Here is a 24,541-nt window from a genome sequence, read left to right on the forward strand (position 1 = left end):
TTAATTTAGTTTAGGTTTAATTCAGTTTAGCTTTAGTTCAGTTTAGTTATAATTTTTGTTCAGTTTACTTATAATTTAAATTTAATTTAGGTTTAGTTCAGTTTAGGTTTAGTTCAGTTTAGTTATATTTTAATTTAGTTTAGTTTTAGTTCAGTGTAGTTATAATTTTAATTTTAATTTAGTTTAGGTTTAATTCAGTTTAGCTTTAGTTCAGTTTAGTTATAATTTTTGTTTAGTTTACTTATAATTTAAATTTAGTTTAGGTTTAGTTCAGTTTAGTTATAATTTTAATTTAATTTAGGTTTAGTTCAGGGTTAGGGTTAGAGTTGAGTTTTAGTTTTAGTTCAGTATAGTTTTATTTTTAATTTATCGTTTCAAAGAAGAAACCCCAAGAAAGTACAGTTGCCTCTTGAAAAAAAAACTCTTTGGGCCAACCACGATCTGCTTGTCCTTCCTTGCGATAGCTTCAAAAGCCACCAACGGCCTTGACAGAGATTCTTGTTAAGATCTCCTTCTTTCCTGCCTTTCTTCCTTCCTGCCTTCAGGTGAGGGACCAGGCCCAGCGAGCAGCCAGAATCCTCCTGGACATCGAAGCCGGTGCTCCCGTCCTCCTCATTCCGGAAAGCTCCAGGTCCAGCCAGCTTATCGTAGCCAATCTGGGGAAACTCAAAATCAAGAACCGCTTCCTGGTGGCAGGCACTTCCGCTACGTTCTCGCTCAAGGATAAGGTGAGCCGCCGCGCCGTTCCTTTCCCGTTTCTCGAAAGTGTGGTGGCCTTTTAGGAAAACCGTAAAAAAAAAAAAAATGATCTGCGTGTAATTTTTCTTTCCCCCCATTTTTACCTTCTTTCCTTTGGAGGATTCGATTTTGCAAGGCAAGAAGTTATACAAGGATCCTGTTTTATGGGAGGTATTTTTACATATCCGTCTGGGCGCAAGTGCTCCGTGGTTTGAGCTGAGAACTTTCGGGGAATTCTGCGGCTGTCTTGAGTTGCTTCCGAAACGGGAAGACCATCTAGAAACAGGGGCCCCCAACCTTTTCCATACCCCGCGCCCTCAGAACGCTTCTGATATAGTTCTCGTACCCCTTTAAAAAATAAATAATTATATGCATTTAATATAGATAGATAGATATACACTATTATTTTGAAACTTCTAAACCCACGTTTTCCACACACCCCGGGAATATCACACCCACCCTGGTTGGGAACTCCTGGTCTAAAGCAATGTCCCCTTGGGACTATTTTTTGATTTGTTTTAAGAAAAGTTTTTTTTTAAAATTTTTATTTAACAGATCTTGCATCATTAATCAAACTGTCTGTCATCTGGGTACAATTTCTGTGTCGTCATATTTAACATTTACTATCATTTTTAATACATTTTTATCTTTCCATTCACCTTTACATTTCAATTCAGCATCTCCCTTATAAATCTGCTTTCCTTCCCAATGTCTTTAATCTTATATCTCTTATCTACCGTATTTTTCGGAGTATAAGACACACCTGAGTATAAGATGAAAGATTTTGAAGAGGCAAATTTAAAAAAAAAAAAGTTTTTGCACTCTGCAAACCTCCCAAAAACGGTGCATTTTTTGTCAAAAAAGGGCATGTATAGCCTTTAGGAGGCTTATGGGGTGCTCCTGGGGGCTGGGGGTCAAAAAAAGGCCCATTTCTCACTTATTTTTGCCCTCCCCAGCCCCCAGGAGTACCTGGTAGCCTCCTAAAGGCTATGCACGGCCATTTTTGCAAAAGGGGCGGGGTTTCGGAAAGCCAAAAATGCTGTATTCAGTGTATAAGATGCACCCAGATTTTCACCCTCCTCTTTGAGGGGAAAAAGGTGCGTCATACTCCGAAAAATATGGTATATATATTTTTCTATCCAGTGATGAAATCTCCCCCCATACATTATAATACTCCGATTCTTCCTTCCCCTTAATTGCCAATGTTAATCTATTCATTTCTGCACAATCTAATATTTTCTTAATGACCTCTCCCTCTGAAGGGATTTTTTTTTTCCATTTTCCAATTTTATACAAACATAATGGGGTTGGGTTTTGTCTTTTTTTTTTTGAGTTATACTTTTTTGAGTTCCAAAAATAGAACTCTAAATTCCAAATTTTTTAAAGCTGCAGAATTCCCCCCCCACAAAAAGAGAGACCAGTTTTAGAGTTTGGTTTGCTGTGACCGTATGTTGTGCCTTTAAGAAATACTTTTGTTTTTACAAAGGATATGTATAAAGGTTTTAATTCCAAATTGCATGCTGTTCAGCCGCTTGTGTGTTTCCTTGATCTGGAAGTCGATTTTTGGGAGATGAGTTGTTACGGGTCAAAGTTTCCCATTGAAAGAAGCCAGTTCTGAAGCAAATTCTGCTTCTTCCCTTGAGCATGTTCTATTTCAGTGGTTCCCAAACTTGGCAACTTTAAGACTTGTGAACTTCAACTCCCAGAATACTCCAGCCAGCAGCTGGCTTGCTCTCATTAGAGTCAGTAGCAGTAAATAGCCATAGCCCTTAGACTTATATACCGCTTCCCAGTGCTTCACACCCCGCTCTAAGCGGTTTACAGAGTCAGCCTCTTGCCCCCAAGGAAGGAAGAAGAGAAGGAAGGAAGAAGGAAGGAAGGAAGTAATAACACTTAAGATTTCTATACCGCTTCATAGTGCTTTTACATCCCTCTCTAAGCGTTTTACAGTCAGCCTCTTGTCCCCAACGATCTGGGTCCTCATTTGACCCACCTCGGAAGGACAGAAAGCTGAGTCAACCTTGAGCCAGTCAGGATCGAACTGCTGGCAGTGGGCAGAATCAGCCTGCAATACTACATTCTAACCACTGTAACACCAAGGAAGCAAGGAGAGAAGGAAGGAAGGAATAGCACTTAAGATATCCCGCTTCACAGTGCTTTTACAGCCCTCTCTAAGCATTTTATGGAGTCATCCTCTTATCCCCCAACAAGTCTTAAAGTTGGCAGAATCAGCCTGCAATACTACATTCTAACCACTGTAACACCAAGGAAGGAAGGAAGGAAGGAAGGAAGGAAGGGAGAGAGAAGGAATAGAAAGAGAGAGAGAAGGGGAAAAGGAAGGAATAGAAAGAGGGAGTGAGGGGGAAAGGAAGGAAGGAAGGCAGGAGAAGGAAGGAATAAAAAGAGGGAGTGAGGGGGAAAGGAAGGATGGAAGGAGAGAAGGGAGGAATAGAAAGAAGGAGTGAGGGGGGAAAGGAAGGAAGCAAGTAGAGAAGAAAGGAGAGAAGGAAGGAAGGAATAGCAGTTAAGACTTATATACTGCTTCACAGTGCTTTAAAGCCCTCTCTAACCAGTTTACAGAGTCAGCCTCTTGTCCCCCAACAATCTGGGTCCTCATTTGACCCACCTCTGAGGGACGGAAGGCTGAGTCGACCTTGAGCCTGGTGAGATTCGAACTGCCAAATTGCAGGCACCTGGCAGTCAGCAGAAGTAGCTTGCAGGACTGCACTCTTAACCACTGCACCACCACGGCTCTTAATAAATGGAAATACTTTATGGATTTATTGATATTTTTGGGGGGGTGGGCAGGGGCTGGGATAGGTCTACAGCACGGCCTTGCTGTGAAGACTCAATTTTTTAAAAAAAAAAACCCACACCAAATCGCTAATTTACGCAGTCCCTTTTAATCAGGATCCCGTTCTGTTTTCCTCACCTCTGGGGACGCCGAAGCATAACGTGAAGAAGACTCCGAGCGGCGATGAATCTAAGAAGGCCCCCCATTTCCCCGAAGGTTTGCCCACCACAGAGTTGTCTTCTGGGCCGATCCTCGGCGCTCAGAAAAGCGAGCACGCCCCAGAGACCCCCTCCTCTCCTTTGTCATCGGCGGAGAATCCCGGTAAGCGAGGGAGATGCTACCCCCAAGAGGGCCTCCTTCCTCCTCTCTCTCTCTCTCTCTGTTGGATGAATTCTGGGTGGGTCCTGCTAATCGTGGATATGAGTCTCTCTCAAGAAACTGTCTGCGGGGTCCTCGGTGCCCTCTGAGCTTGGTGGGTTTTTTGCAGACCTTTCACGACCCAGCTAGGGAACATCATCAGTGCCAGAAGGGAGGGAGGTTTGCAGAGAGGAAGAGGAGGGGGAGGACAGTGGCTTTGGGGGTCCTTGACGCTCTCTCAGCTTGGTTATCTTCATGCAGCTGTTTCATGACCCAGCTAGGTAACAGTATCAGTGCCAGAAAAGAGTGGAGTTGGCGGAGAGGAGAAATTGGGGGTCCTTGGTGCTCTTGGAGCTTGGTGGATTCCTTGCAGACATTTCACTACCTGACAAGGGAACATCATCAGTGCTAGAAGGGAGTGGAGTTTGTGAAGAGGAAGAGAAGAGGAGGAGGAGGAGGAAGAGGAGGAGAAAGAGGAGGAAGAGGGGGAGGAGGAGGAGGAAGAAGAGGAGGAAAAGGAGAAGGAGGAGGAAGAGGAGAAAGAGGAGGAATGGAAGGAGGAGAAAGAGGAGGAGAAAGGAGGAAGAGGAGGAGAAAGAGGAGAAGGAGAAAGAGGAGGAGGAGAATTGTGGTGTGCTTGGTGCTCTCTGAGCTTGGTGGATTCCTTGCAGACGTTTCACTACCCGACTAGGGAACATCATCAGTGCTAGAAGGGAGTGGAGTTTGTGGAGAGGAAGAGAAGAGGAGGAGGAGGAGGAAGAAGAAGAGGAGAAAGAGGAGGAAGAGGAAGAGGGGGAGGAGGAGGAGGAAGAAGAGGAGGAAGAGAAGGAAGAAGAAGAGGAGGAGAAGGAGAAGGAGAAGAGAAGGAGAGAGGAGGAAGAGGCGGAGGACTGTGGAGTCCTTGGTGCTCTCTGAGCTTGGTGGATTCCTTGCAGACGTTTCACTACCTGACTAGGGAACATCATCAGTGCTAGAAGGGAGTGGAGTTTGTGGAGAGGAAGAGGAGGAAGAGAATAGGAGGAGGAAGAGGAGAAAGAGGAGGAGGAGGAGGAAGAAGAGGAGGAGGAGGAAGAAGAGGAGGAGGAAAAGGAGAAGGAGGAAGAAGAGGAGAAAGAGGAGGAATGGAAGGAGGAGAAAGAGGAGGAGGAAAATTGTGGTGTCCTTGGTGCTCTCTGAGCTTGGTGGATTCCTTGCAGACGTTTCACTACCCAACTAGGGAACATCATCAGTGCTAGAAGGGAGTGGGATTTGCAAGAAGGAGAAGGAAGTGACTGTGGGGTCCTTGGTGCTCTCTGAGCTTGGTGGTTTTCTTGCAGACATTTCACAACCCAGCTAGAGAACATCATCAGTGCTAGAAAGGTGGAGGGTTTATAGAGAAGAGGAGGAGGTCTGTGGGATCCTTGATCCCCCCCCCCTCTGCTATATTGTTATACCTGTGTTGTACCTTGGACCTTACCTGTTTCCTGAAAAAGGCTACCTCTACACACAACACACACACACACAATTGAAAGCGGCATGGTAACATGAGGAAGTTTTCCCATAATTTTGAGCCCTTCCTGCCGGGAAAAACCAAGCCCGGTCTTTTGCAGAGGAACAGGCCTGCCTGCTGGACTGCATCACGGTTGACCTGCAGGACATGGACATCTTCGCCGCGGAGCGATACCCCCGCGAGTATCCCCAGCCCGTCCAAGACGCTTCGGTGGATTTGAGCTTCCCGTCTTTCGTCATCCGGCAGGCGGGAGGCAGCCTCTTAACGGAACCTTTCCGGCTGAAATTGCAAGTGGAGAGGAACTTGGACAGGTGAGGCCGGGCCCTGGTGGCATTTTCACGGTCACTTCCGGTCTGCTTCCGGGTTGGGGGACGGGGGACGAGTCCAGATTAGGCAAAACCTGGCTGGGAAGCATTAACGGCGAGAGGGACCTCGGGTCTGCAGAAATGCCACCCCAAGAAAATAAAAACTAAGAGCTGGGAAGAGACACCTACCACAGTGGAAAAAGAAAGGAGGAGAGGAAGAGAGGAGGGAAGGAAGATAGAGGTGAGGAGAGGAAGATGGAAGGGAGAAGGAGAGCGGGCAGGAAGGGGAAGAGGAAGAGTAGGAGAAAAGGAAAGGAAGAAGGGAAAGGAGAGAGGAAGGAAGGAAGGAAGTAGAGAAGGGAGGGAGGGAGAAAAGAAAGGACCTACCACAGTGGAAAAAGAAAGGAGGAGAGGAAAAGAGAGGAGGGAAGGAAGATAGAGGTGAGGAGAGGAAGATGGAAGGGAGAAGGAGAGCGGGCAGGAAGGGGAAGAGGAAGAGTAGGAGAAAAGGAAAGGAAGAAGGGAAAGGAGAGAGGAAGGAAGGAAGGAAGTAGAGAAGGGAGGGAGGGAGAAAAGAAAGGACCTACCACAGTGGAAAAAGAAAGGAGGAGAGGAAGAGAGGAGGGAAGGAAGATAGAGGTGAGGAGAGGAAGATGGAAGGGAGAAGGAGAGCGGGCAGGAAGGGGAAGAGGAAGAGTAGGAGAAAAGGAAAGGAAGAAGGGAAAGGAGAGAGGAAGGAAGGAAGGAAGTAGAGAAGGGAGGGAGGGAGAAAAGAAAGGACCTACCACAGTGGAAAAAGAAAGGAAGAGAGGAGGAGAGGAAAAGAAGAGGAGGGAAGGAAGATAGCAGTGAGGAGAGGAAGATGGAAGGGAGAAGGAGAGAGGGCAGGAAGAGGAAGAGTAGGAGAAAGGGAAAGGAAGAAGGAAGGGAAAGGAGAGAGGAAGGAAGGAAGGAAGTAGAGAAAGGAGGGAGGGAGAAAAGAAAGGACCTACAATAATGGAAAAAGAAAGGAAGAGAGAAGGAGAGGAGAGGAAGAGAAGGAAGATAGAGGTGAGGAGAGGAAGATGGAAGGGAGAAGGAGTGCGGGCAATAAGGGGAAGAGGAAGAGTAGGAGAAAGGGAGAAGGAAGGGAAAGGAGAGAGGAAGGAAGGAAGGAAGTAGAGAACGGAGGGAGGGAGAAAAGAAAGGACCTAGAACAATAGAAAAAGAAAGAAAGAGAGAAGGAGAGGAGAGGAAGAGAAGGAAGATAGAGATGAGGAGAGGAAGATGGAAGGGAGAAGGAGAGAGGGCAGGAAGAGGAAGAGGAAGAGAAAGGGAAAGGAAGAAGGAAGAAGGAAGGGAAAGGAGAGAGGAAGGAAGGAAGTAGAGAACGGAGGGAGGGAGAAAAGAAAGGACCTACAACAATAGAAAAAGAAAGAGAGAGAGAAGGAGAGGAGAGGAAGAGAAGGAAGATAGAGGAGAAGAAGATGGAAGGGAGAAGGAGCACGGGCAGGAAGGGGAAGAGGAAGAGTAGGAGAAAGGGAAAGGAAGAAGGAAGGGAAAGGAGAGAGGAAGGAAGGAAGGAAGTAGAGAACGGAGGGAGGGAGAAAAGGAAGGACCTACCACAATAGAAAAAGAAAGAAAGAGAGAAGGAGAAGAAGAGAAGGGAAGGTAGATAGAGGTGAGGAGAGGAAGATGGAAGGGAGAAAGAGAGAGGGTAGGAAGGAGAAGAGGAAGAGAAGTGGGAGAAAGGCAAGAGAAGAAGAAAGAGGCAAGGAGAGGAGGGTGGAAGGGAGAGAAAGAGAAGGAGAGAGAGTAGGAAGGGGAAGAGGAAGAGTAGTAGAAAAGGAAAGGAAGAAGGAAGGGAAAGGGGAGAGGAAGGAAGGAAGTAGAGAAGGGAGGGGGGAGAAAAGGAAGGGAAAAGAAGGTGGCTTCAAAACAGGCGGAAGGGACGGTAAAACAGAGCAACCCAAACGGTGAATTTTAATTGTTCTCGCACAAGATATTTGCGCCCAGAGGAAACCCTCTTTAATTGGCTGGTTTGTATTAAAACAAAATAGAAATCAGGTCTTTTTTTAAAAAATGGCCGTCAGCCCTTCCCTTCCAGCCCCAACTTTGTTCAAAGCCACGGTCGCAAATCGAGAACGGCCCGCACTTCCGCCGAGGGTGGTTGTGTGCCACGAAGGGCGGCCTGCTCTTTATTTACTTACTTACTTATTCCTTTTTTTGGTCCGTTTTCATTTCAGGGAGGTCAGCCACGCCGTGCCGGATATCTCGGTCCACGGCATTGTCTCTTCGGTCCACTGTTCTCTGGACCTGAACAAGTACAAGCTGGTCCGGGGGCTCCTGGAGAACAATTTGGGGGAGCCCGTCGAGGAGTTCCTACGCCCCTACGACCTGCAGGACCCGCGAATACACGTGAGACACCGTCTTTCCCTTTGGTTGGGGAGGTGGAATGGTTTTTTAAAAATTTATTTACTTAATTGCATGTCGAGCTTCTCCGTGGCGGTTTAGGGATGCCTGGAGGTCATCCGTCCCTGCCAGCTTGAAACATCGGGGGGGGGGGTGATTTGGGGTTTCTGGGTGCCGGAAGATTGAAACAGAAAAACAAACATGAAATTTGGGGGGTGGGGGTGTCCCTGTTGCGATATGTTGTTGTTATATTGTGGAGACCTTTAAAAAAAGTTTTTTTTAAAAAAAAGTTTAGCTCTCCAGTGAAAGAAAGCAACCCGTCCCTGTGTTAGTTCTTCATTTGTTTATTTCCTTCTTTCTTCCTTCCCTCTCTCTTCTCCCTCCTTCTTCCCTGTCTCCTCTTCTCCCTCCCTTTCTTCCCCCAATCTGTACCTCGTCCCTCCCCTTTCTCCTCTTCTCCCTCCTCTTCTCTTCTTCCTTTTCTCCTTTCTCCCTTCCTTTCCTCCTCCCTCCATCTATACTTTCTTTCTCCTTCCTTCTCTCCTTTCTCCTCTCCTCCTCCTTTCTCTTCTTCCATTTCTCCTTTCTCTCTCCCTTCCTTTCTTCTTCCCTCCATCTATGCTTCCTCTCCTTGCTTCTCTTCTTCTCTCCTCCCTCCTCTTCTATCTTTTTTCCTTTTTCTTTCCCTTTCTTTTTTCTTCCCTCCATCTATACTTTCTCTCTCCTTCCTTCTTTCCTTTCTCCTTCTCTCCTCCCTTCCCTTCTTCCTTTTCTCCTTTCTCTCTTCTTTCCTTTCTTCTTCCCTCCATCTATACTTCCTTTCTCTTTCCTTCTCTTCTCCTTCCTCTTCTTCCTTTTTTCCTTTTTCTTTCCCTTCCTTTTTTCCCCTCCATCTATACTTCCTCTCTCCTTCCTTCTTTCCTTTCTCCTTCTCTCCTCCCTTCCCTCCTCTTCTTCCTTTTCTCCTTTCTCCTTTCCTTTCTTCTTCCCTCCATCTATACTTCCTCTCTCCCTCCCCTTCTCGTCTTCCTTCTCTCCTTTCTCCTTCTCCCTCCCCTCCCCTCCTTCCTTTTCTCCTTTCTCCCTGCCTCCCTTTCTTCTGTACTTTCCTTCCTCCCCTCCCCCTTCTTTTCTTCTTCTTCCTCTCCTTCCCTCTCCCCTTTTCTTTTTCCTTCTGTCCCTCCCTCCCTCAGCTTCTGCTCTGCCTCCTCTCCTTCCTTTCCTCCCCTCCCCTCCCTTGTATGAAACCTACAAAATAAAACTTGAGGGCTGCGTAATGTGTCAGCTTCACTTTGGGTTGGAATTGCTTCCCAATCTGGAATTCAGCAAAGCCGGTGGATACTTTTGACAAAAGTTTTACGTTGAGCGTTTTTCCTCCTTGCAGACGGTGCTGAGTGGTGAGGTTTACACCTGCCTGTCCTTCCTCATTAACATGGTCAACGTGAGTCTGGAACTGACCGGCCCCCAGCCCAAGCAAGGCTCCCTGGCCAGGTATGGTTACTCCCCCTCGTGGGTCTGAACACAGCTTTGCTTTTGGGGGGAGAAACCAATGGGGAAAGAGGCAGCATTGCAGTAAAGGGACTCTGGCTCTGGTCATTGGAAGTAAGGGAAATCTGAATTTTGCCAAAATAAAATAAAATAAACATAGGAAATACATTGGACAGCGCTGTGAGGATTAGGGGAGGGGGAAACTGTCCCTTCAGATAGTCAAGGTAATAATTATTAAAATTATTAAAAGATAATAAGATTAATCAAGATTAATCTGGGAAAATCTCTCCTCTCTTTTTCTCCTAACTTTCTCTCCTCTCCTTTCTTTCTCTTCCTTCTTCTGTCTCTCTCTTTTCTCTCTCTTCTCTCTTTCTCTCCTAACTCTTTCTCTCTTTCCTCTCCTTTCTTTCTCTTCCTTCTTCTGTCTCTCTCTTCTCTCTTTCTCTCCGAACTCTTTCTCTCTCTCCTCTCCTTTCTTTCTCTTCCTTCTTCTGTCTCTCTCTTCTCTCTTTCTCTCTTCTCTCTTTCTCTCTCTCCTCTCCTTTCTTTCTCTTCCTTCATCTGTCTCTCTCTTCTCTCTCTCTGTCTCTCCTCTTCTTTCCCTTTCTCGACTCTCTCTCCTCCCCCTCTCTCTTTCTGTCTCTCCACCCTTTCTCTTCTTCTCCCCCTTTCTCCCTCCCTCTTAATTCTCTCTTTCTCTCTCCCTTTCTCCTCCCTCTCTTTCTATCTGTCTGCCTCTCTCTTCTTCTTCACTCCCTCTCTTCTCTCTCTCTTTCTTTCTCTCCACCCTTTCTCTTTTTCTCTCCCTTTCTCCCTCCCTCTCTTAACTCTTTCTCTCTCTTCTCTCCTTCCTCTCTCTCCCTTTTCTTTACTCACTCCTCTCTCTCTCTCCCTTTCTCTCCTCCCTCTCTTTCTGTCTGTCTGCCTTTCTCTCTTCTTCTCTCCCTTTCTTCTCTCTCTCTTTCTGTCTCTCCACCCTTTCTCTTCTTCTCTCCCTTTCCCCCTCCCTCTCTTAACTCTTTCTCTCTCTTCTCTCTCCTTCCTCTCTCTCCCTTTTCTTTACTCTCTCTCCTCTCTCTCCCTTTCTCTCCTCCCTCTCTTTCTGTCTGCCTCTCTCTCTTCTTCTCTCCCTCTCTTCTCTCTCTCTTTCTGTCTCTCCGCCCTTTCTCTTTTTCTCTCCCTTTCTCCCTCCCTCTCTTAACTCTTTCTCTCTCTTCTCTCTCCTTCCTCTCTCTCCCTTTTCTTTACTCTCTCTCCTCTCTTTCCCTTTCTCTCCTCCCTCTCTTTCTGTCTGTCTGCCTCTTTCTCTTCTTCTCTCCCTCTCTTTCTTTCTGTCTCTCCACCCTTTCTCTTCTTCTCTCCCTTTCTCCCTCCCTCTCCTAACTCTTCCCTTTCTCTCTCGCTCTCTTCCATCTCTGCCTTCTCCCTCCCTCCCTCCCTCCCCCTCCCTCCAAATTTGTTTAGGTTCGACTTTAAAAAATCAAAGCTGCTATTTGAGAGCTTCTCCAATCAAACCCGAACCATCAACCTGGTCTCCCACTCCATGATGGCGTTCGACACGCGGTACGGCGGGCAGGCGGCCTCCGCGGAAACGCCCAACGTCTTCAGCTGCATTTTCCAGCCTTCGAAAAGCAACCATTCTCAAGGGGCCATCCAGATCGAACTGCATTACAGGTCGAGGAAGCCTCCGGTCCCTTTTTCCCAGAAGGCCCCGGGGGAGCCCAGGGGCCTAGAGTCGGAAGGGTTCCTCCGTGCTTTGGAGTGGAACACCTTGCTTAATGCAGGACTCCAAGCGAAAGCACCGCCGATTCCCAGCCTCTTCCGAACAATTAATTAAACATCAGAACAATTAACCCGCGGGATGGCTTGCCACTAGAAGTTGTGGGTGCTCCATCACTGGAGGTTTTTAAGTAGAGGTTGGACAGTCACCTCTCTGAAATGGTCTAGCGCCTCCTGCTTGAGCAGGGGGTTGGACTAGAAGACCTCCAAGGTCCCTTCCAACTCTATTCTGATTGACTGAAATGGTCTAGGGTCTCCTGTGTGAGCAGGGGGTTGGATTAGAAGACCTCACAGGTCTTCTATTCTGATTGATCGATTGATTGATTGAAATGGTCTAGGGTCTCCTGCTTGAGCAGGAGGTTGGACTAGAAGACCTCTGAAGTCCCTTCCAACTCTATTCTGATTGACTGAAATGGTCCAGGGTCTCCTCCTTGAGCATGGGGTTGGACTAGAAGACCTCCGAGGTCCCTTCCGACTCTGTTTCTACAACCTAGAAACAGTATATCATAGAAATCTATTTAAATATAATTAACATTTGACATTTCAGCTGGAAAAGTTTCAGTGTGGCTTATAGTTCAGTGAAAATTACTAACCATCTTTAATGAAGGGGAAGAGAGGGAGGGAGAAAGAGGAGAAAGACAGGAGGAGGAAAAGGTAGGAAGGAAGGAGGAAAGAAAAGGAGAGGAGAAGAAAGGGAAGAAGGAAGGATGGCGAAAGGAAGGAAGGAGAAAAAGGGAAGGAAGAAAGAAAGGGAAAGGAAGGAGAGAGGGAAGAAAAGGGAAGGAAGGAGAAGGGAGGGAAAGGAGGAAGAAAGGGAATAGAGGAAGAGAGGGAAGGTGAGAAGGAAAGAAAGAGAAAGAGGATAAGGAAAGAAAAAGGGGAAGGAAGAGAGGAGGAGGAAGGAAAAAGGAGAGGAAGAAGGAAAAAAGAGGAGGAAGAAAGGAAGGAAGGAAGGATGGAGAAGGGAGGGATAGGAGGAGGAAAAGGAAGGAAAGAAAAAGAGGAGAAGGAAGAGAAGAAGGAAGGAAAATATTAAGGAAGGAGGGAGAAAGGGGAGGGGCAGGAGGTGGAGAAAGAAGGAATGAAGGAAAAGCAAAAAAAAGGAAGGGAGAAGGAAAAAAGAAGGGAAGGAAGGAGAAAGGGAAGGATGGAAGGAGGCTTCCTTGTTACCCTTCCTCTTCCTTTCCTCCCTTCCAGGTCGACCAAAGACGCCTCCTCCTTCACGGTCGTCCTAAACAACCTCCGTGTCTTCCTGATCTTTGATTGGCTGGTGCTGGTCCACGACTTCCTCCAAACCCCCAGCGACCCCAGAAAGCCTGCCCACCCGCCTCCTGCTTCCCAGCGGAGCCTGGGGGGCGAAACGGCAGTTGTCCCCAAAACCATCAAATGCGGGATCGTCACCAAGCGTTCTTCGCTCCAGATCTCCACCGAGAAACAGCTGGAGGTCAAGGTCAACGTGACTGGTAAGCGTTAGGGTTTCCTATCGGAAACCTTAAATCGTGGTTTAATTATGGTTTATTGAACGAAACAGGTTCAGCCAAGATGCCGAAGGTCAAACCTGGACCAAATCATCCTCTGGATTTGGCTTTTTTTGTGTAAACTCAAGCTAATTATTTGCAAAGCAGCCTATTCGAGTCGGCTATTACCGAAAAATAAGAATGGAAATAATTGATTAAATGGATTTGCCAGTTGAGTCCCAACATCTGTAGGAGTTAAAAGTCCTCAACCTCTTCAGAAATACGAACTGTTGTCTCCTACGACAGCCACTCCCCTTTCCTTCTATTTATTCCCCAGCCAGGGAGGGGCCATTCAGCGCCCACATGTGCTTTGCTTCCCGAGTCAACTCCTTGTCCTCCCTTGTCCTCCTCTCCTAACTGCTCTGTGCATACGCACATCTGGAACAGGCCCCAGCTGCTCCTCCTCCTCACTCATTTTCGCCTCCGAAGGCAGCTGGGAAATGTCGGATGGCCCCTGGCTCTATCTCTGTGTCCGACGTAGAGCGTACATCAGAGCCTTCGCCAGCCTCCAGCACCGGCCCGTCTTCCTCCCCCACCTCCTCATCTCCCGAGTCTGCCGCCAGCTCCGCTCAGGAAGCCAAGGATTCCCTACATTAAATAAATTCCTTTTGTTAAATAAATTAAAGGCAAATCTATAGGGAGGCTTCCTCCCAGTTCACCCACCCTTCGATTCCCTTCCTCCAGATACAGAATTCGTGGTGGTTGAAGACACGACCTGCTCGGACACTAACGCGGTCATTCTGAAGGGCACGACCGTCCTCACCTACAAGCCCAAGGTGGTCGACCATCCTTTCTCCGGCAGCCTCTCGGGCATCGAGGTGAGAACGCTGGGTTGCCCCCCCCCCCCCGCCCGGGGTGGGGGTGGGGCAGTTTCCATACCCGTAGCATCTTCGTTATGACCGATTGCATCCTGAGTCCCTGTCGGAGGCTCGGCGTTTTTAAGGACAGGAAGTCCTCAGCTTACGACCACAATTGAGCCCCAGATGTGGGTTGCTAAGCGGAATGGTGCGGTGGCCTGCAGGTGGAGCTCTTGCCTCACCATCAGGAGGTTTGTGAGTTCGATCCTAGGTACAGGCAGATATTTCTCTCGGTCTCTCTGGGCACGATGAGAATGTATCTGCCGAACAAAACTCCTCATTGGCGACAGGGAAGGGCATCTGGCCAGGAAACACTCTTTGCCCAGACTCCAACCCCGCAAGAGATTATGGGGGGGGAGGTGGGTCATTAAAAGAAGATGAATCTTCAATTAACGTGAGTGGGGGTGATGGCCTAAGAGGTGGAGTTGTCGTCTCACCATCAGGAGGTTTGTGAGTTCAATTCTAGGTAGAGGCAGATATTTCTCTCTCTCTCTCTCTCTGGGCACAATGAGAATATTTCTGCCGAACAAAATTCCGTACTGGCGACACGATGGGCGTCCGGCCAGTAAAACACTCAACTCCATTCAGTTGCTCAGACTCCAACCCCGCAAGGGATTATTGGGGAGGGGGAGATGATTTAGGTTGCCGAGGGAGACGTTTGTTCAATTGTCCCCTTTTAAAAACCTTCCTCGCCAACAGCTGTTAAATGAATCGCGGCGTTCTGCTCTCTCAGGTTTTCTCCTGCCGGCTGGGCAACGAGCAGGAAACGGCCCTCTCCATCCTCGATCCGGCCCTGATCCAGGTGGAACTCGTGGGGAATTCTTCCTACCCGAACGGATCGGGTCTCTTGGACGCTTTCAACGGCGGAGACTTCCCTCCCCTTCTAGAGGTATTGACACTGGAGGTTTTAAAGGAGAGGTTGGAGAGCCATTTGTCTGAAATGGTCTTGGATCTCCTACTTGAGCAGGGGGTTGGACTAGAAGACCTCCAAGGGCTCTTCCAGCTCCATTCTGATTGATTGATTGATATGATCTATTGTCTCCTGCTTGAGCAGGAGGTTGGACTAGAAGACCTCCAAGGTCCCTTCCAGCTCCATTCTGATTGATTGATTGATTGATTGATTGATTGTAATGGCCTATGGTTTCCTGCTTGAGCAGGGGGCTGGATTAGAGGACCTTGAAGGTCCCTTCCAGCTCTGTTCTGATTGATTGATTGATTGATTGATATGATCTAGGGTCTCCTGCTTGAGCAAGGGGCTGGACTAGAAGATCTCCAAGGCCCCTTCCAGCTCTATTCTGATGGATTGATTGGAATAGATCTTATCCCGAAGCGCCAGACTTTCCCCACCCGCGAGGAATTTCCCTTTTCACATCCAATTTGGGGAAACCTAGCAGCCTCTCCAAAGAGAATCTGCCTTCACCGTCCCCTCGATGTTCAGATGGGTCTTTTTTTCTCTCTCCCCGCCTGCTGTTTCCCCCCCACACACTCTCCCCCCCCCCCTTCCTCCCGCCTCCCAGATCCAGTTGCAAACGCTCGACATCCGCCTCTCTTACAACGACGTCCAGCTCTTTCTGGCCATCGCCAAGTCCATCTCCAAGCAGACCAGCGGGGTGCTGCCCAGCCCCCCCGCCACGGACTCTCCGGCCCCTTCTGGCCCAAGTGAGATTTCGGGAACAAGCGCCGAACGGATGGAGGGAGCGAAGAGGCCGCTGGATCCCGTCCTCGGTAGGAACGTCGGTTTCAAATTGAGGCTCACTCCTCTGCCTCCGAACCCCCCCCCCCCGGTGCTGCTCTGTCGGAGCCCAGATATCGGGATATGGGCATCGGGGGTTGGCATGGGTTCTAAATACGGGTGGTCACTCGACATACGATGGCAGGTGAGGCCAAAATTGACGTGGAAGGTCGTATAACGGGACAAAACCCACTTAGCAAATCCTCCCTTAACCACGGAAATTTTGGGCTCCGTTGTTGTAAATCGACAACAAAAAAATGACAAGAGTTGTCCATTTAAAAGAAAAAGAAAACTACCTCCAAAGCAAAATTGCCCTAAATGGAATAAAACCCTTCAATTTGTGATCCTTGTTTCCTTCCAGAAGTGCAGCTGGCCCGCCTGCAGGAACTGGGCTTCAGCCTGGACGACTGTCGGAAGGCTCTGCTGGATTGCCAAGGTGTGTTATTTGTAGAGAGTTATTGTAAAAGTTTTTATGTGTAATGTACACTGAAGTTGGCATTTAATTTCATTGTGCAAGGTGCAATGACAATAATCTAAACAAAGATAAGTAAGATATAAACTATGCTAAACTAAGATGAGATAAACTAAAATAATCTAAACTAAATTTAAACTAAGATAAGATAAACTAAGATAATCTAAGATAAACTAAACTTAAATTAAGATAACTAAACTAAGATAAACTTAACTTAAACTAAGATAAGCTAAATTAAGATAAACTAAACTAAATTAAGCTAAACTAAATTTAACAAACTTAAGATAAACTAAATTAAGCTAAACTACGCTAAACTAAACTAAATTTAAACTAATAAACTAAATTAATCTAAACTAAAATAAGCTAAAGTAAATTAAGCTAAACTAAACTAAATTTAAACTAAGATAAGTTAAATTAAGATAAAGATAAACTAAGCTAAATTAAGATAAACGAAGTTGATAAACTAAGATAAGTTAAACTAAACTAAACTAACGTTAAACTAAGATAAGTTTAAACTAAACTTAAGCTAAAATAAGCTAAATTAAGCTAAACTAAGATAAAATAAATTAGGATAAACTAAGATAAACTAAGATAAGCTAAACTAAGCTAAAGTAAAACTGCACCATTATTTCCAACCAGGATAATAGTTGGTTGTTTGCAACCGAGCAACTCAGAGAAAACTGACTGCAGTGGTTTCACTTAACGACCACAGCAAGGGAGGTTGTCGAATGGAGCATTCAAAGGGCAACACAGCCTGGAAAATGTTCAGCACAACATTATCGTGGCAAGACGCCGGATTCCCTCTTGACTTTCCTTTCCTCGGTGTCTCGGTCAGGTCAGCTGAAGAAAGCCGCCAGCTGGCTCTTCAAGAACGCCGAGCCTTTGAAGCGCTCCGGGTTCGAGTCCTGCGGCACAGACGGGCAGGGCCCCAGGGCCCTTCGGCTGGTCTCCGGGGTGGAAGTCAAAGCGGAGAGCATCTGCATTTGTTTCATCGACGACTGCATGGACTGCGACGTCCCTCTGGCGGAGCTGACCTTTTCCCGTAAGTCTTTAGAAAGCGAAATGCGAAGAGTCGGAAGGGGACCTTGGAGGTCATCCAGTCCAACCCCCCCCCCCGCTCAGGCAGGGAAAAAAACTATACCATTCCAGACCAATGGCTGTCCAGTCTCTTCTTACAAGCCTTCAGGGATGGAGCCACTCACAACTTGTGGTGGCAAGCTGTTCCACTGGTTTGGGATTACAATTACAGATTAAAAGAGCTGGAAGGGACTTTGGAGGTCTTCTAGTCCAGTGTTTCCCAACCTTGGCAACTTGAAGATGTCCGGACTTCAACTCCCAGAATTCCCCAGCCAGCGAATGCTGGCTGGGGAATTCTGGGAGTTGAAGTCCGGACATCTTCAGATTGCCAAGGTTGGGAAACACTGTTCTAGTCTAATTCTCTGATGAAGGAGAGGGAGGGAGGGAGGGAGGGAGGGAGGGAGGGAGGGAGGGAGGAAGGAAGGAAGGAAGGAAGGAAGGAAATAACAGAATAAAAGCTGGGGGGGACCTTGAAGGTCTTCTAGTCCAACCCCCTTCTCAAACAGGAGATCCTTCCTAGATCATATCAATCCATCCAGCAGAGTGCTGGGAGGGACCTTGAAGGTCTTCTAGTCCAACCCCCTTCTCAAACAGGAGATCCTTCCTAGATCATATCAATCCATCCAGCAGAGAGCTGGGAGGGACCTTGAAGGTCTTCTAGTCCAACCCCCTTCTCAAACAGGAGATCCTTCCTAGATCATATCAATCCATCCAGCAGAGAGCTGAAAGGGACCTCCGAGGTCTTTTAGTCCAGCCCCACTGCTCAAGCAGGAGACCCCAGACCATTTCAATCAATCAATGAGAATGGAGCTGGAAGGGACCTTGGAGGTCTTCTAGTCCAACCCCCTGCTCAAGCAGGAGACCTTATATCAGTGATGGCTAACCTTTTTGTCCTCACGGGCTGAGGACACCCATAATGCAATGCCCATCCAGTTCCGGTCAGGTGCAGAGGTGCAAAGAGAAAAGGATGAGCTTGGCTTTCTAGAAAGAATGTTGTTATGGCTACCTATCATCTAACTCCATATTTTCCCACCATAGAAAAAGGCATAGTAGAATAATAGAAAGCGTGGCAGACCAAAGATCCACAAGGGAATTTACAATAGCAGAGTTGGAAGGGGACCTTGGAGGTCTTCTAGTCCAACCCCCAGCTCAAGCAGGAGACCTTATACCAGTGATGGCTAACCTTTTTGTCCTCACGGGCTGAGGACACCCATAATGCAATGCCCATCCAGTTCCGGTCAGGTGCAGAGGTGCAAAGAGAAAAGAATGACCTTGGCTTTCTAGAAAGAATGTTGTTATGGCTACCTCTCATCTAACTCCCTATTTCCCCACCATAGAAAAAGGCATAGTAGAAGAACAGAAAGCGTGGCAGCATTGTGACTAACCGCCGTTTCCCTGCAGGTTTGAACTTCCTCCAGCATTTGAGAGCCAGCCCAGAAGGCTACGCTCACTTCACGCTCTCCGGCGACTATTACAACCGGGAACTCTCCGGTAAGTCTCTGCCGCTAGCACGGCTGGGCTGGTCCTCGACTTACAACCGGTGACCGTTCGAAGTCACAGCGCCACTGAAGCCGGGCTCCCTTATCGACCCGTGTCCAACTTAACAACTGCAAAGGTCCCCTTAACAACTGGGGCAAGAGAGACCCGCTTAGCAACTGCCTCGCTTAGCAACCAAAATTCGCGGCTCAGTTTCTGTGGGTATATATTTATTTTGATTCCCTGCAGTCTGGGTTCTTGGAGACCCTCTGGTTCCATCCCTGTGGTTTTCTAGGGGTTTTCCAAATGCCGTTGTCTCCTCCTTGGGGCCGAGGGAAAGTGGCTGGCACAAAAGTCACCCAGCTGGCTTTGTATGCCCAAGATGGGACCAGAACTCGCCGTCACCCGGTTTCTCGGCCTAGACTCTCAATTGCAGGCGCCGTGAAGGCAATTTCTCTCTCCTTTTTTGGTCCCAGGTTGGGAGCCCTTCATCGAGCCTTGGCCCTGCTCCGTGTTTTGGCAACGGCAGCCGGCCAGCCGCCTCCACCCCTCGCGGCTGAAGCTGGAAGTCAAGGCTAAGCACCGCCTGGATGTCAACATCACATCCAGGTTAATTGGTAGGTTGTTGGTGGGGAAAGTCCGTTCCTGTCAGTCACAGCTGGAAGAACTGCGTAGAGCTCTTGTCCCAGCTGTGGTGCAGGAGGCCTCCTTCCTTCCTTCCTTCCTTCCTTTCTCCCTTCTCCCACCTTCCTTTTCCTTCTTTCCTTCCTTCCTTCCTTTCTCCCTTCTCCCACCTTCCTTTTCCTTCTTTCCTTCCTTCCTTCCTTCCTTCCTTCCTTCCTTCCTTCCTTCCTTCCTTCCTTCCTTTCTCCCTTCTCCCACCTTCCTTTTCCTTCTTTCCTTCCTTCCTTCCTTCCTTCCTTCCTTCCTTCCTTCCTTCCTTCCTTCCTTCTCCCACCTCCCTTTTCCTTCCTTCTTTCCTTTCCTTCTTTCTTCCCTTCTCCTTCCTTTATTCCTTCCTGCCTTCCTTTTCCTTCCTTCCTGCCTTCCCATCCATCCCTCCTTCCTTCTTCCTTCCTTCCTCTTCCTTCCCTCCTTCCATTCCTCCCTTCCTCCTTTCCTCTTTCCTTTCCCTTCCCTCCTTCCTTTCCCTTCCTCCCTCCCTCCCTTTCTTCCTTCTCCCACCTCCCTTTTCCTTCCTTCTTTCCTTCCTGCCTTCCTTCTTTCCTTTCCTTCTTTCTTCCCTTCTCCTTCCTTTTTTCCTTCCTGCCTTCCTTCCTTCCCATCCATCCATCCCTCCTTCCTTCTTCCTTTCCTTCTTCCTTCCTTCCTTGAAGAGCCCAGGTGGCGCAGTGGTTAGGGTGCAGTACTGCAGGCCACTTCAGCTGACTGTTATCTGCACTTCAGCGGTTCTAATCTCACCGGCTCAAGGTGGCCTCAGCCTTCCATCCTTCCGAGGTGGGTGAAATGAGGACCCGGATTGTTGTTGGGGGCGATATGCTGACTCTGTAAACCGCTTAGAGAGGGCTGAAAGCCCTATGAAGCGGTATATAAGTCTAACTGCTATTGCTATTGCTATTCCTCTTCCTTCCTTTCTTCCATTCCTCCCTTCCTTTCCTCCCCCTTCCCTCCTTCCTTTCTTCCCTCCCTCCTTCCTTTCCTCCCTCTTCCCTCCATCTCTCCTTTGTTCTCTTTCTTTCCTCCATTCCTTCCCTCCCTCCATTCCTTTTCTTCCTTCCTCCTCCCTTCCCTCCCTCCCACCCTCTCTCCATTCATTCGTTCATTCATTCATTCATTCATTCATTCATTCATTCATTCATTCATCCATCTCTTGTCTCCCTTCCTAGAGCAATACGCCAGCACCAAGCAGTCCTGGATGGCCGATTACTGCAGCCAGGAGAAAGAAGCCACCGACCTGGAGTCCGAAGACTGGGTGGGCTCCTCCGTGGACCCCCCTTCCTTCAGGCAAGGTGTGCCCCCCGCCCCCACTCCCTGTGGCCTCCATGCCTGCCTCACGGAGGTAGTCACCGTGACCCCCCTGCACAGCCTCCGGTCAGATGCTTCAGACCCCCTCCTCTACAGATGACGTTTCCCCCCTCCCCAATCCCCCCCTAAAAGCCCCAAGCGACTTTTCTCAATGCCGTCGTGACTCTGAACGGTCCCCGACTCCGATCCGTAGGACTACAAGCCCCAGTGGGAGTCTCTCGCGTCTTCAAGGCTGGGAATTGTAGTCCAAGCGGCCTCAGGAGGCCCCAGCCTGGCGGAAGCCGTCGGAAGGAACCTATTCCCACCCCGCTTGGCTGGGCGCAGGGGGAACCTTCGTGCTGCCAGCTTCTCGCCCCCTTTCCGACCGCCGCCTTCTTGCCCCCTGAGCTGCCTGTTGCTCCCCCCCTTTCCTCGCTAACATTGTCTTTCCTGTCTGCTAGGCCTTCCTCTTGCCTACCTTAGAACTAGGAGCACAGCCAGCCTGACTAACCTAGAGCACCAGATGTATGCTAGAGGTATCGTATCCCCAGAGTCCAGATGCTTCCCTCTCTCTCCCCTGGCTTCTCTCGGGCGTCCTTTCCCCACAAACCCTTAAGGACGGGTGGGTGGATGGATGGATACAGTAGATAGAGAGATGGGAGAGAGAAATAGAAACAGATAGGATAGAGATAGGTAACAGAGAGATAGAGATAGATGGATGGAGAGAGAGAGAGATTGATTGATAGAGGTAAAGATAGATAGATGGATGGATGGATGGATGGATGGATGGATAAATGGATAGATGGATAGATGGATAGATGGATAGATGGATAGATAGATGGATAGGGATAGGGAATAGATAGATATGGATGGATGGATGGAGAGATTGATTGATAGGTAGATAGAGATAGGTAATAGAGATAGAAAGATAGGGTAGAGATAGGTAATAGAGATGGATGGATGGATGGAAGGATGGATGGATGGATAGAGAGATTGATTGATTGATTGATTGATTGAGATAGGTAATAGATAGATAGATAGAAAGATAGGATAGAGAGAGGTAATAGATAGATATGGATGGATGGATGGATGGATGGATGGAGAGAGAGAGATTGATTGATTGATTAATAAAGTAATATAGATAGATAGATAGATAGATAGATAGATAGATAGATAGATAGATAGATAGATAGATATGGATAGAGAGAGACTGATTGATAGATAGGTATGGATAGAGAGATTGATAGAGAGAGAGAGATGGAGAGAGAGTGATAGATAGATATGGAGAGAGAGAGAGATAGTTAAGATATAGAGATAGATAGATGATTGATTGATAGATAGAGATAGGTAATAGAGATGGATGGATGGACGGATAAATCGATCGATGTGGCCTTCCAGTTCTTGATTCAGATTGCGATCACTTTGGCAACTTTGAGACTCATGGAACCTTCCACTCCCAGAATTTCTCAGCCCGCATGAGCTAGAACAATTAGTTAAAAACATTCATTAATTGGTTGATCACAGTCAGAACAAGTGACCGGTGGAAGAGAAGTTGCCTTCAAAAGGCGTGGGTTGACATCACTGGAAGTTTTCAAGAAGAGACTGGACAGGCATTTGTCTGGAATGGTCGAGGGCCGGGATGGCGAACCTATGACACGCATGCCACAGGTGGCACATGGAGCCATTTGTCAGGGCACACGAGCCGTTGCCCTGTCAGCTGGCCAGCGCGTATCTGCGGGCTGGCCAGGTGACTTCAGCCTTTTTTTGAGGACATCTTTCGCCCTCCCCAGTCTCCAGAGGCTTTATAGGAGTCTGGGGAGGGTGAAAACAGCCTCCCACGGGCCCCACCCCCCAGGCCCACCGGAGGCTTCAGGAGCTTCCCTTCTGGGGTGGGGGTTCATGGGGGAGGCTGTTTTCGCTCTTCCCAGGCTCCTATAAAGCCTCTGGAGCCTGGGGAGGGCGAAAAAAGCATGCAAAAAATGGGGGGGGGGTCGTGCTGGTCATGTGCGCATGGGTACTGGGGTCAGGCATTGCATTATGGGTGTGGCATGCACGCACATGCCCCCTCTTCCACCACCACCCCTGCTTTTGGCACGCGAGCCAAAAAAGTTCACCATCACTGGTCTAGGGTCTCCTGCTTGAGCAGGGGGTTGGACTAGAAGACCTCCAAGGTCTCTTCCAACTCTATTCCAATTGATTGATTGATTGAGTGATTGATTGAAATGGTCTGGGGTCTCCTGCTTGAGCAGAGGGTTGGACTAGAAGACCTCCAAGGTCCCTTCCAGCTCTATTCCAATTGATTGATTGATTGATTGATTGAAATGGTCCAGGGTCTCCTGCTTGAGCAGGGGGCTGGACTAGAAGGCCTCCAAGGTCCCTTCCAACGCTATTCTGATTGATTGATTGAAATGGTCTAGGGTCTCCTGCTTGAGCAGAGGGTTGGACTAGAAGACCTCCAAGGTCCCTTCCACCTACAACTCTGTTATTCTGAGGAATTCTGGGAGTTGAAGTCAAAATTACTAACCTGAAAAATAAATTGGGGGAGGGGTCCGATGTTTTCATAGTAAAATGCACCAGATTTTTTTTGTTTAATTTCTTGATCAGATTGGCTATTTCAGAAAGCTCGGCCCAGATGTATCTCCTGGGTTTCAGCATGCTGGGTTTGGTTTCTGTTTTATGCCCCCGTTCCCTTCCTTTCCCTTCTTCCTTTCCTTTCCCTCCCTTCCCTCTCCCTCCTTCCTTCCTTCCCCTTCTTTCTCCCTTCCCTTCTCTGCCCTTCATTTCCCTTCTTCCTTCCTTTCCCTTCTTCCTTTCCTTCCTTTCCCTTCTCTTTTCCTCCTCCTCCTCCCCTTTTCCCTTTCCTTCGCTTCCCTTTTTTTCCCCTTCCCTTCCTTTCCAGTTATCTGGGTGGGGATTTTCAAATGGGGAGGGGGGGGGCTGCTCGCCCCAGGCGTTGAGACTTAGGAAGGCGCCCGCTTGTCCCATCAAGAGAAAGAGACAAACACCCCCTTTTTGAGGCTGAGCCTCGTAGGTGAGGCCCGGCTCTGCGCTTCCCCTCCTCGTCCCCTCCTTCATTCTTCCTTTTCTTCCTTCCTTCCCTCCGCAGCTGAGATGAAGGCGCCCAAGCGGAGGCAGCCCTTCGTGCCTTTCGCCCTCCGGAATCACACCGGTTGCACCCTCTGGTTTGCCACGATGACCACCACCCCAACTCGGTAAGGAAGCGAGGGGGGGGGGGGGATTTTCTACTTTCTTTTCAAATATATTTTAGACTGTTTTTGTTAAAGACTTATACTTTGTATTGGTTCGGGGGGGGGGAAGGTTGGGGGGATTAGGGGGGGAGGGAGGGAAGTATATTAGGCTTGAGGAGGGGTGTTGTGTTTTAAAGTAATATGATTGTACATGTATACTGTCTTGCTTTATTTATTTTTAAAAAAAAGATATGTTGTGTATATTGGAATGGAATTATAAATACCATCAACACAAAAGGGAGTTTGCTCAGAAGCTGAAATACACCAAGTGAATGAGAGGAAGAGTGGGAAGCAGAGGAGAGAAGAAAGATAGGAAGAGAGGGACAGGAGAGAGGGGGAAGGGGGAAGATGAGGTGTATAAGGAGGAGTGGTAAGGGGAGAGAGGAGAAGGAGAAAGGAAGGGGAAGTAGAGTAGAAAATGGTGGAGGGAAGAAAGGATGTAGAAGAGTTGGAAGCAGAGGAGAGAAGAAAGGAAGAGAGGGACAGGAGAGAGGGGGAAGGGGGAAGAGGAGGTGTATAAGGAGGAGTGGTAAGGGGAGAGAGGAGAAGGAGAAAGGAAGGGGAAGTAGAGTAGAAAATGATGGAGGGAAGACAGGATGCAGAAGAGTCAGTAGTAGAGGAGAGAAGAAAGATAGGAAGAGAGGGATAGGAGAGAGGGCAAGGGGGGGAAGATGAGGTGTATAAGGAGGAGTGGTAAGGGGAGAGAGGAGAAGGAGAAAGGAAGGGGAAGTAGAGTAGTAAATGATGGAGGGAAGAAAGGATGTAGAAGAGTTGGAAGCAGAGGAGAGAAGAAAGATAGGAAGAGAGGGATAGGAGAGAGCGGGAAGGGGGAAGATGAGGTGTATAAGGAGGAATG

At 48.2% G+C, this 24,541-nt stretch overlaps 1 protein-coding gene across 1 annotated transcript in view; it reads left to right on the plus strand.

Annotated features, from left to right (window-relative positions):
* The window catches only part of VPS13D (vacuolar protein sorting 13 homolog D), a 123,686-nt gene that overhangs the window by 30,358 nt on the left and 68,787 nt on the right, over positions 1-24,541 (plus strand). Inside the window, 17 exon segments of the mRNA XM_087701822.1 lie at positions 546-728; positions 3,649-3,853; positions 5,479-5,689; positions 7,909-8,080; positions 9,459-9,565; positions 11,027-11,236; positions 12,539-12,804; positions 13,543-13,676; positions 14,449-14,604; positions 15,233-15,440; positions 15,809-15,883; positions 16,755-16,961; positions 18,398-18,487; positions 18,949-19,089; positions 20,320-20,442; positions 20,899-20,973; positions 23,544-23,649. Coding sequence (XP_087557948.1) covers positions 546-728; positions 3,649-3,853; positions 5,479-5,689; positions 7,909-8,080; positions 9,459-9,565; positions 11,027-11,236; positions 12,539-12,804; positions 13,543-13,676; positions 14,449-14,604; positions 15,233-15,440; positions 15,809-15,883; positions 16,755-16,961; positions 18,398-18,487; positions 18,949-19,089; positions 20,320-20,442; positions 20,899-20,973; positions 23,544-23,649 — 2,669 coding nt within the window.

This window comes from Thamnophis sirtalis, unplaced genomic scaffold (assembly GCF_051295495.1).
Source record: "Thamnophis sirtalis isolate CommonGarterSnake01/CBP01778 unplaced genomic scaffold, rThaSir2_p1.2 scaffold_15, whole genome shotgun sequence".
Classification (NCBI taxonomy): Eukaryota; Metazoa; Chordata; class Lepidosauria; order Squamata; family Natricidae; genus Thamnophis; species Thamnophis sirtalis.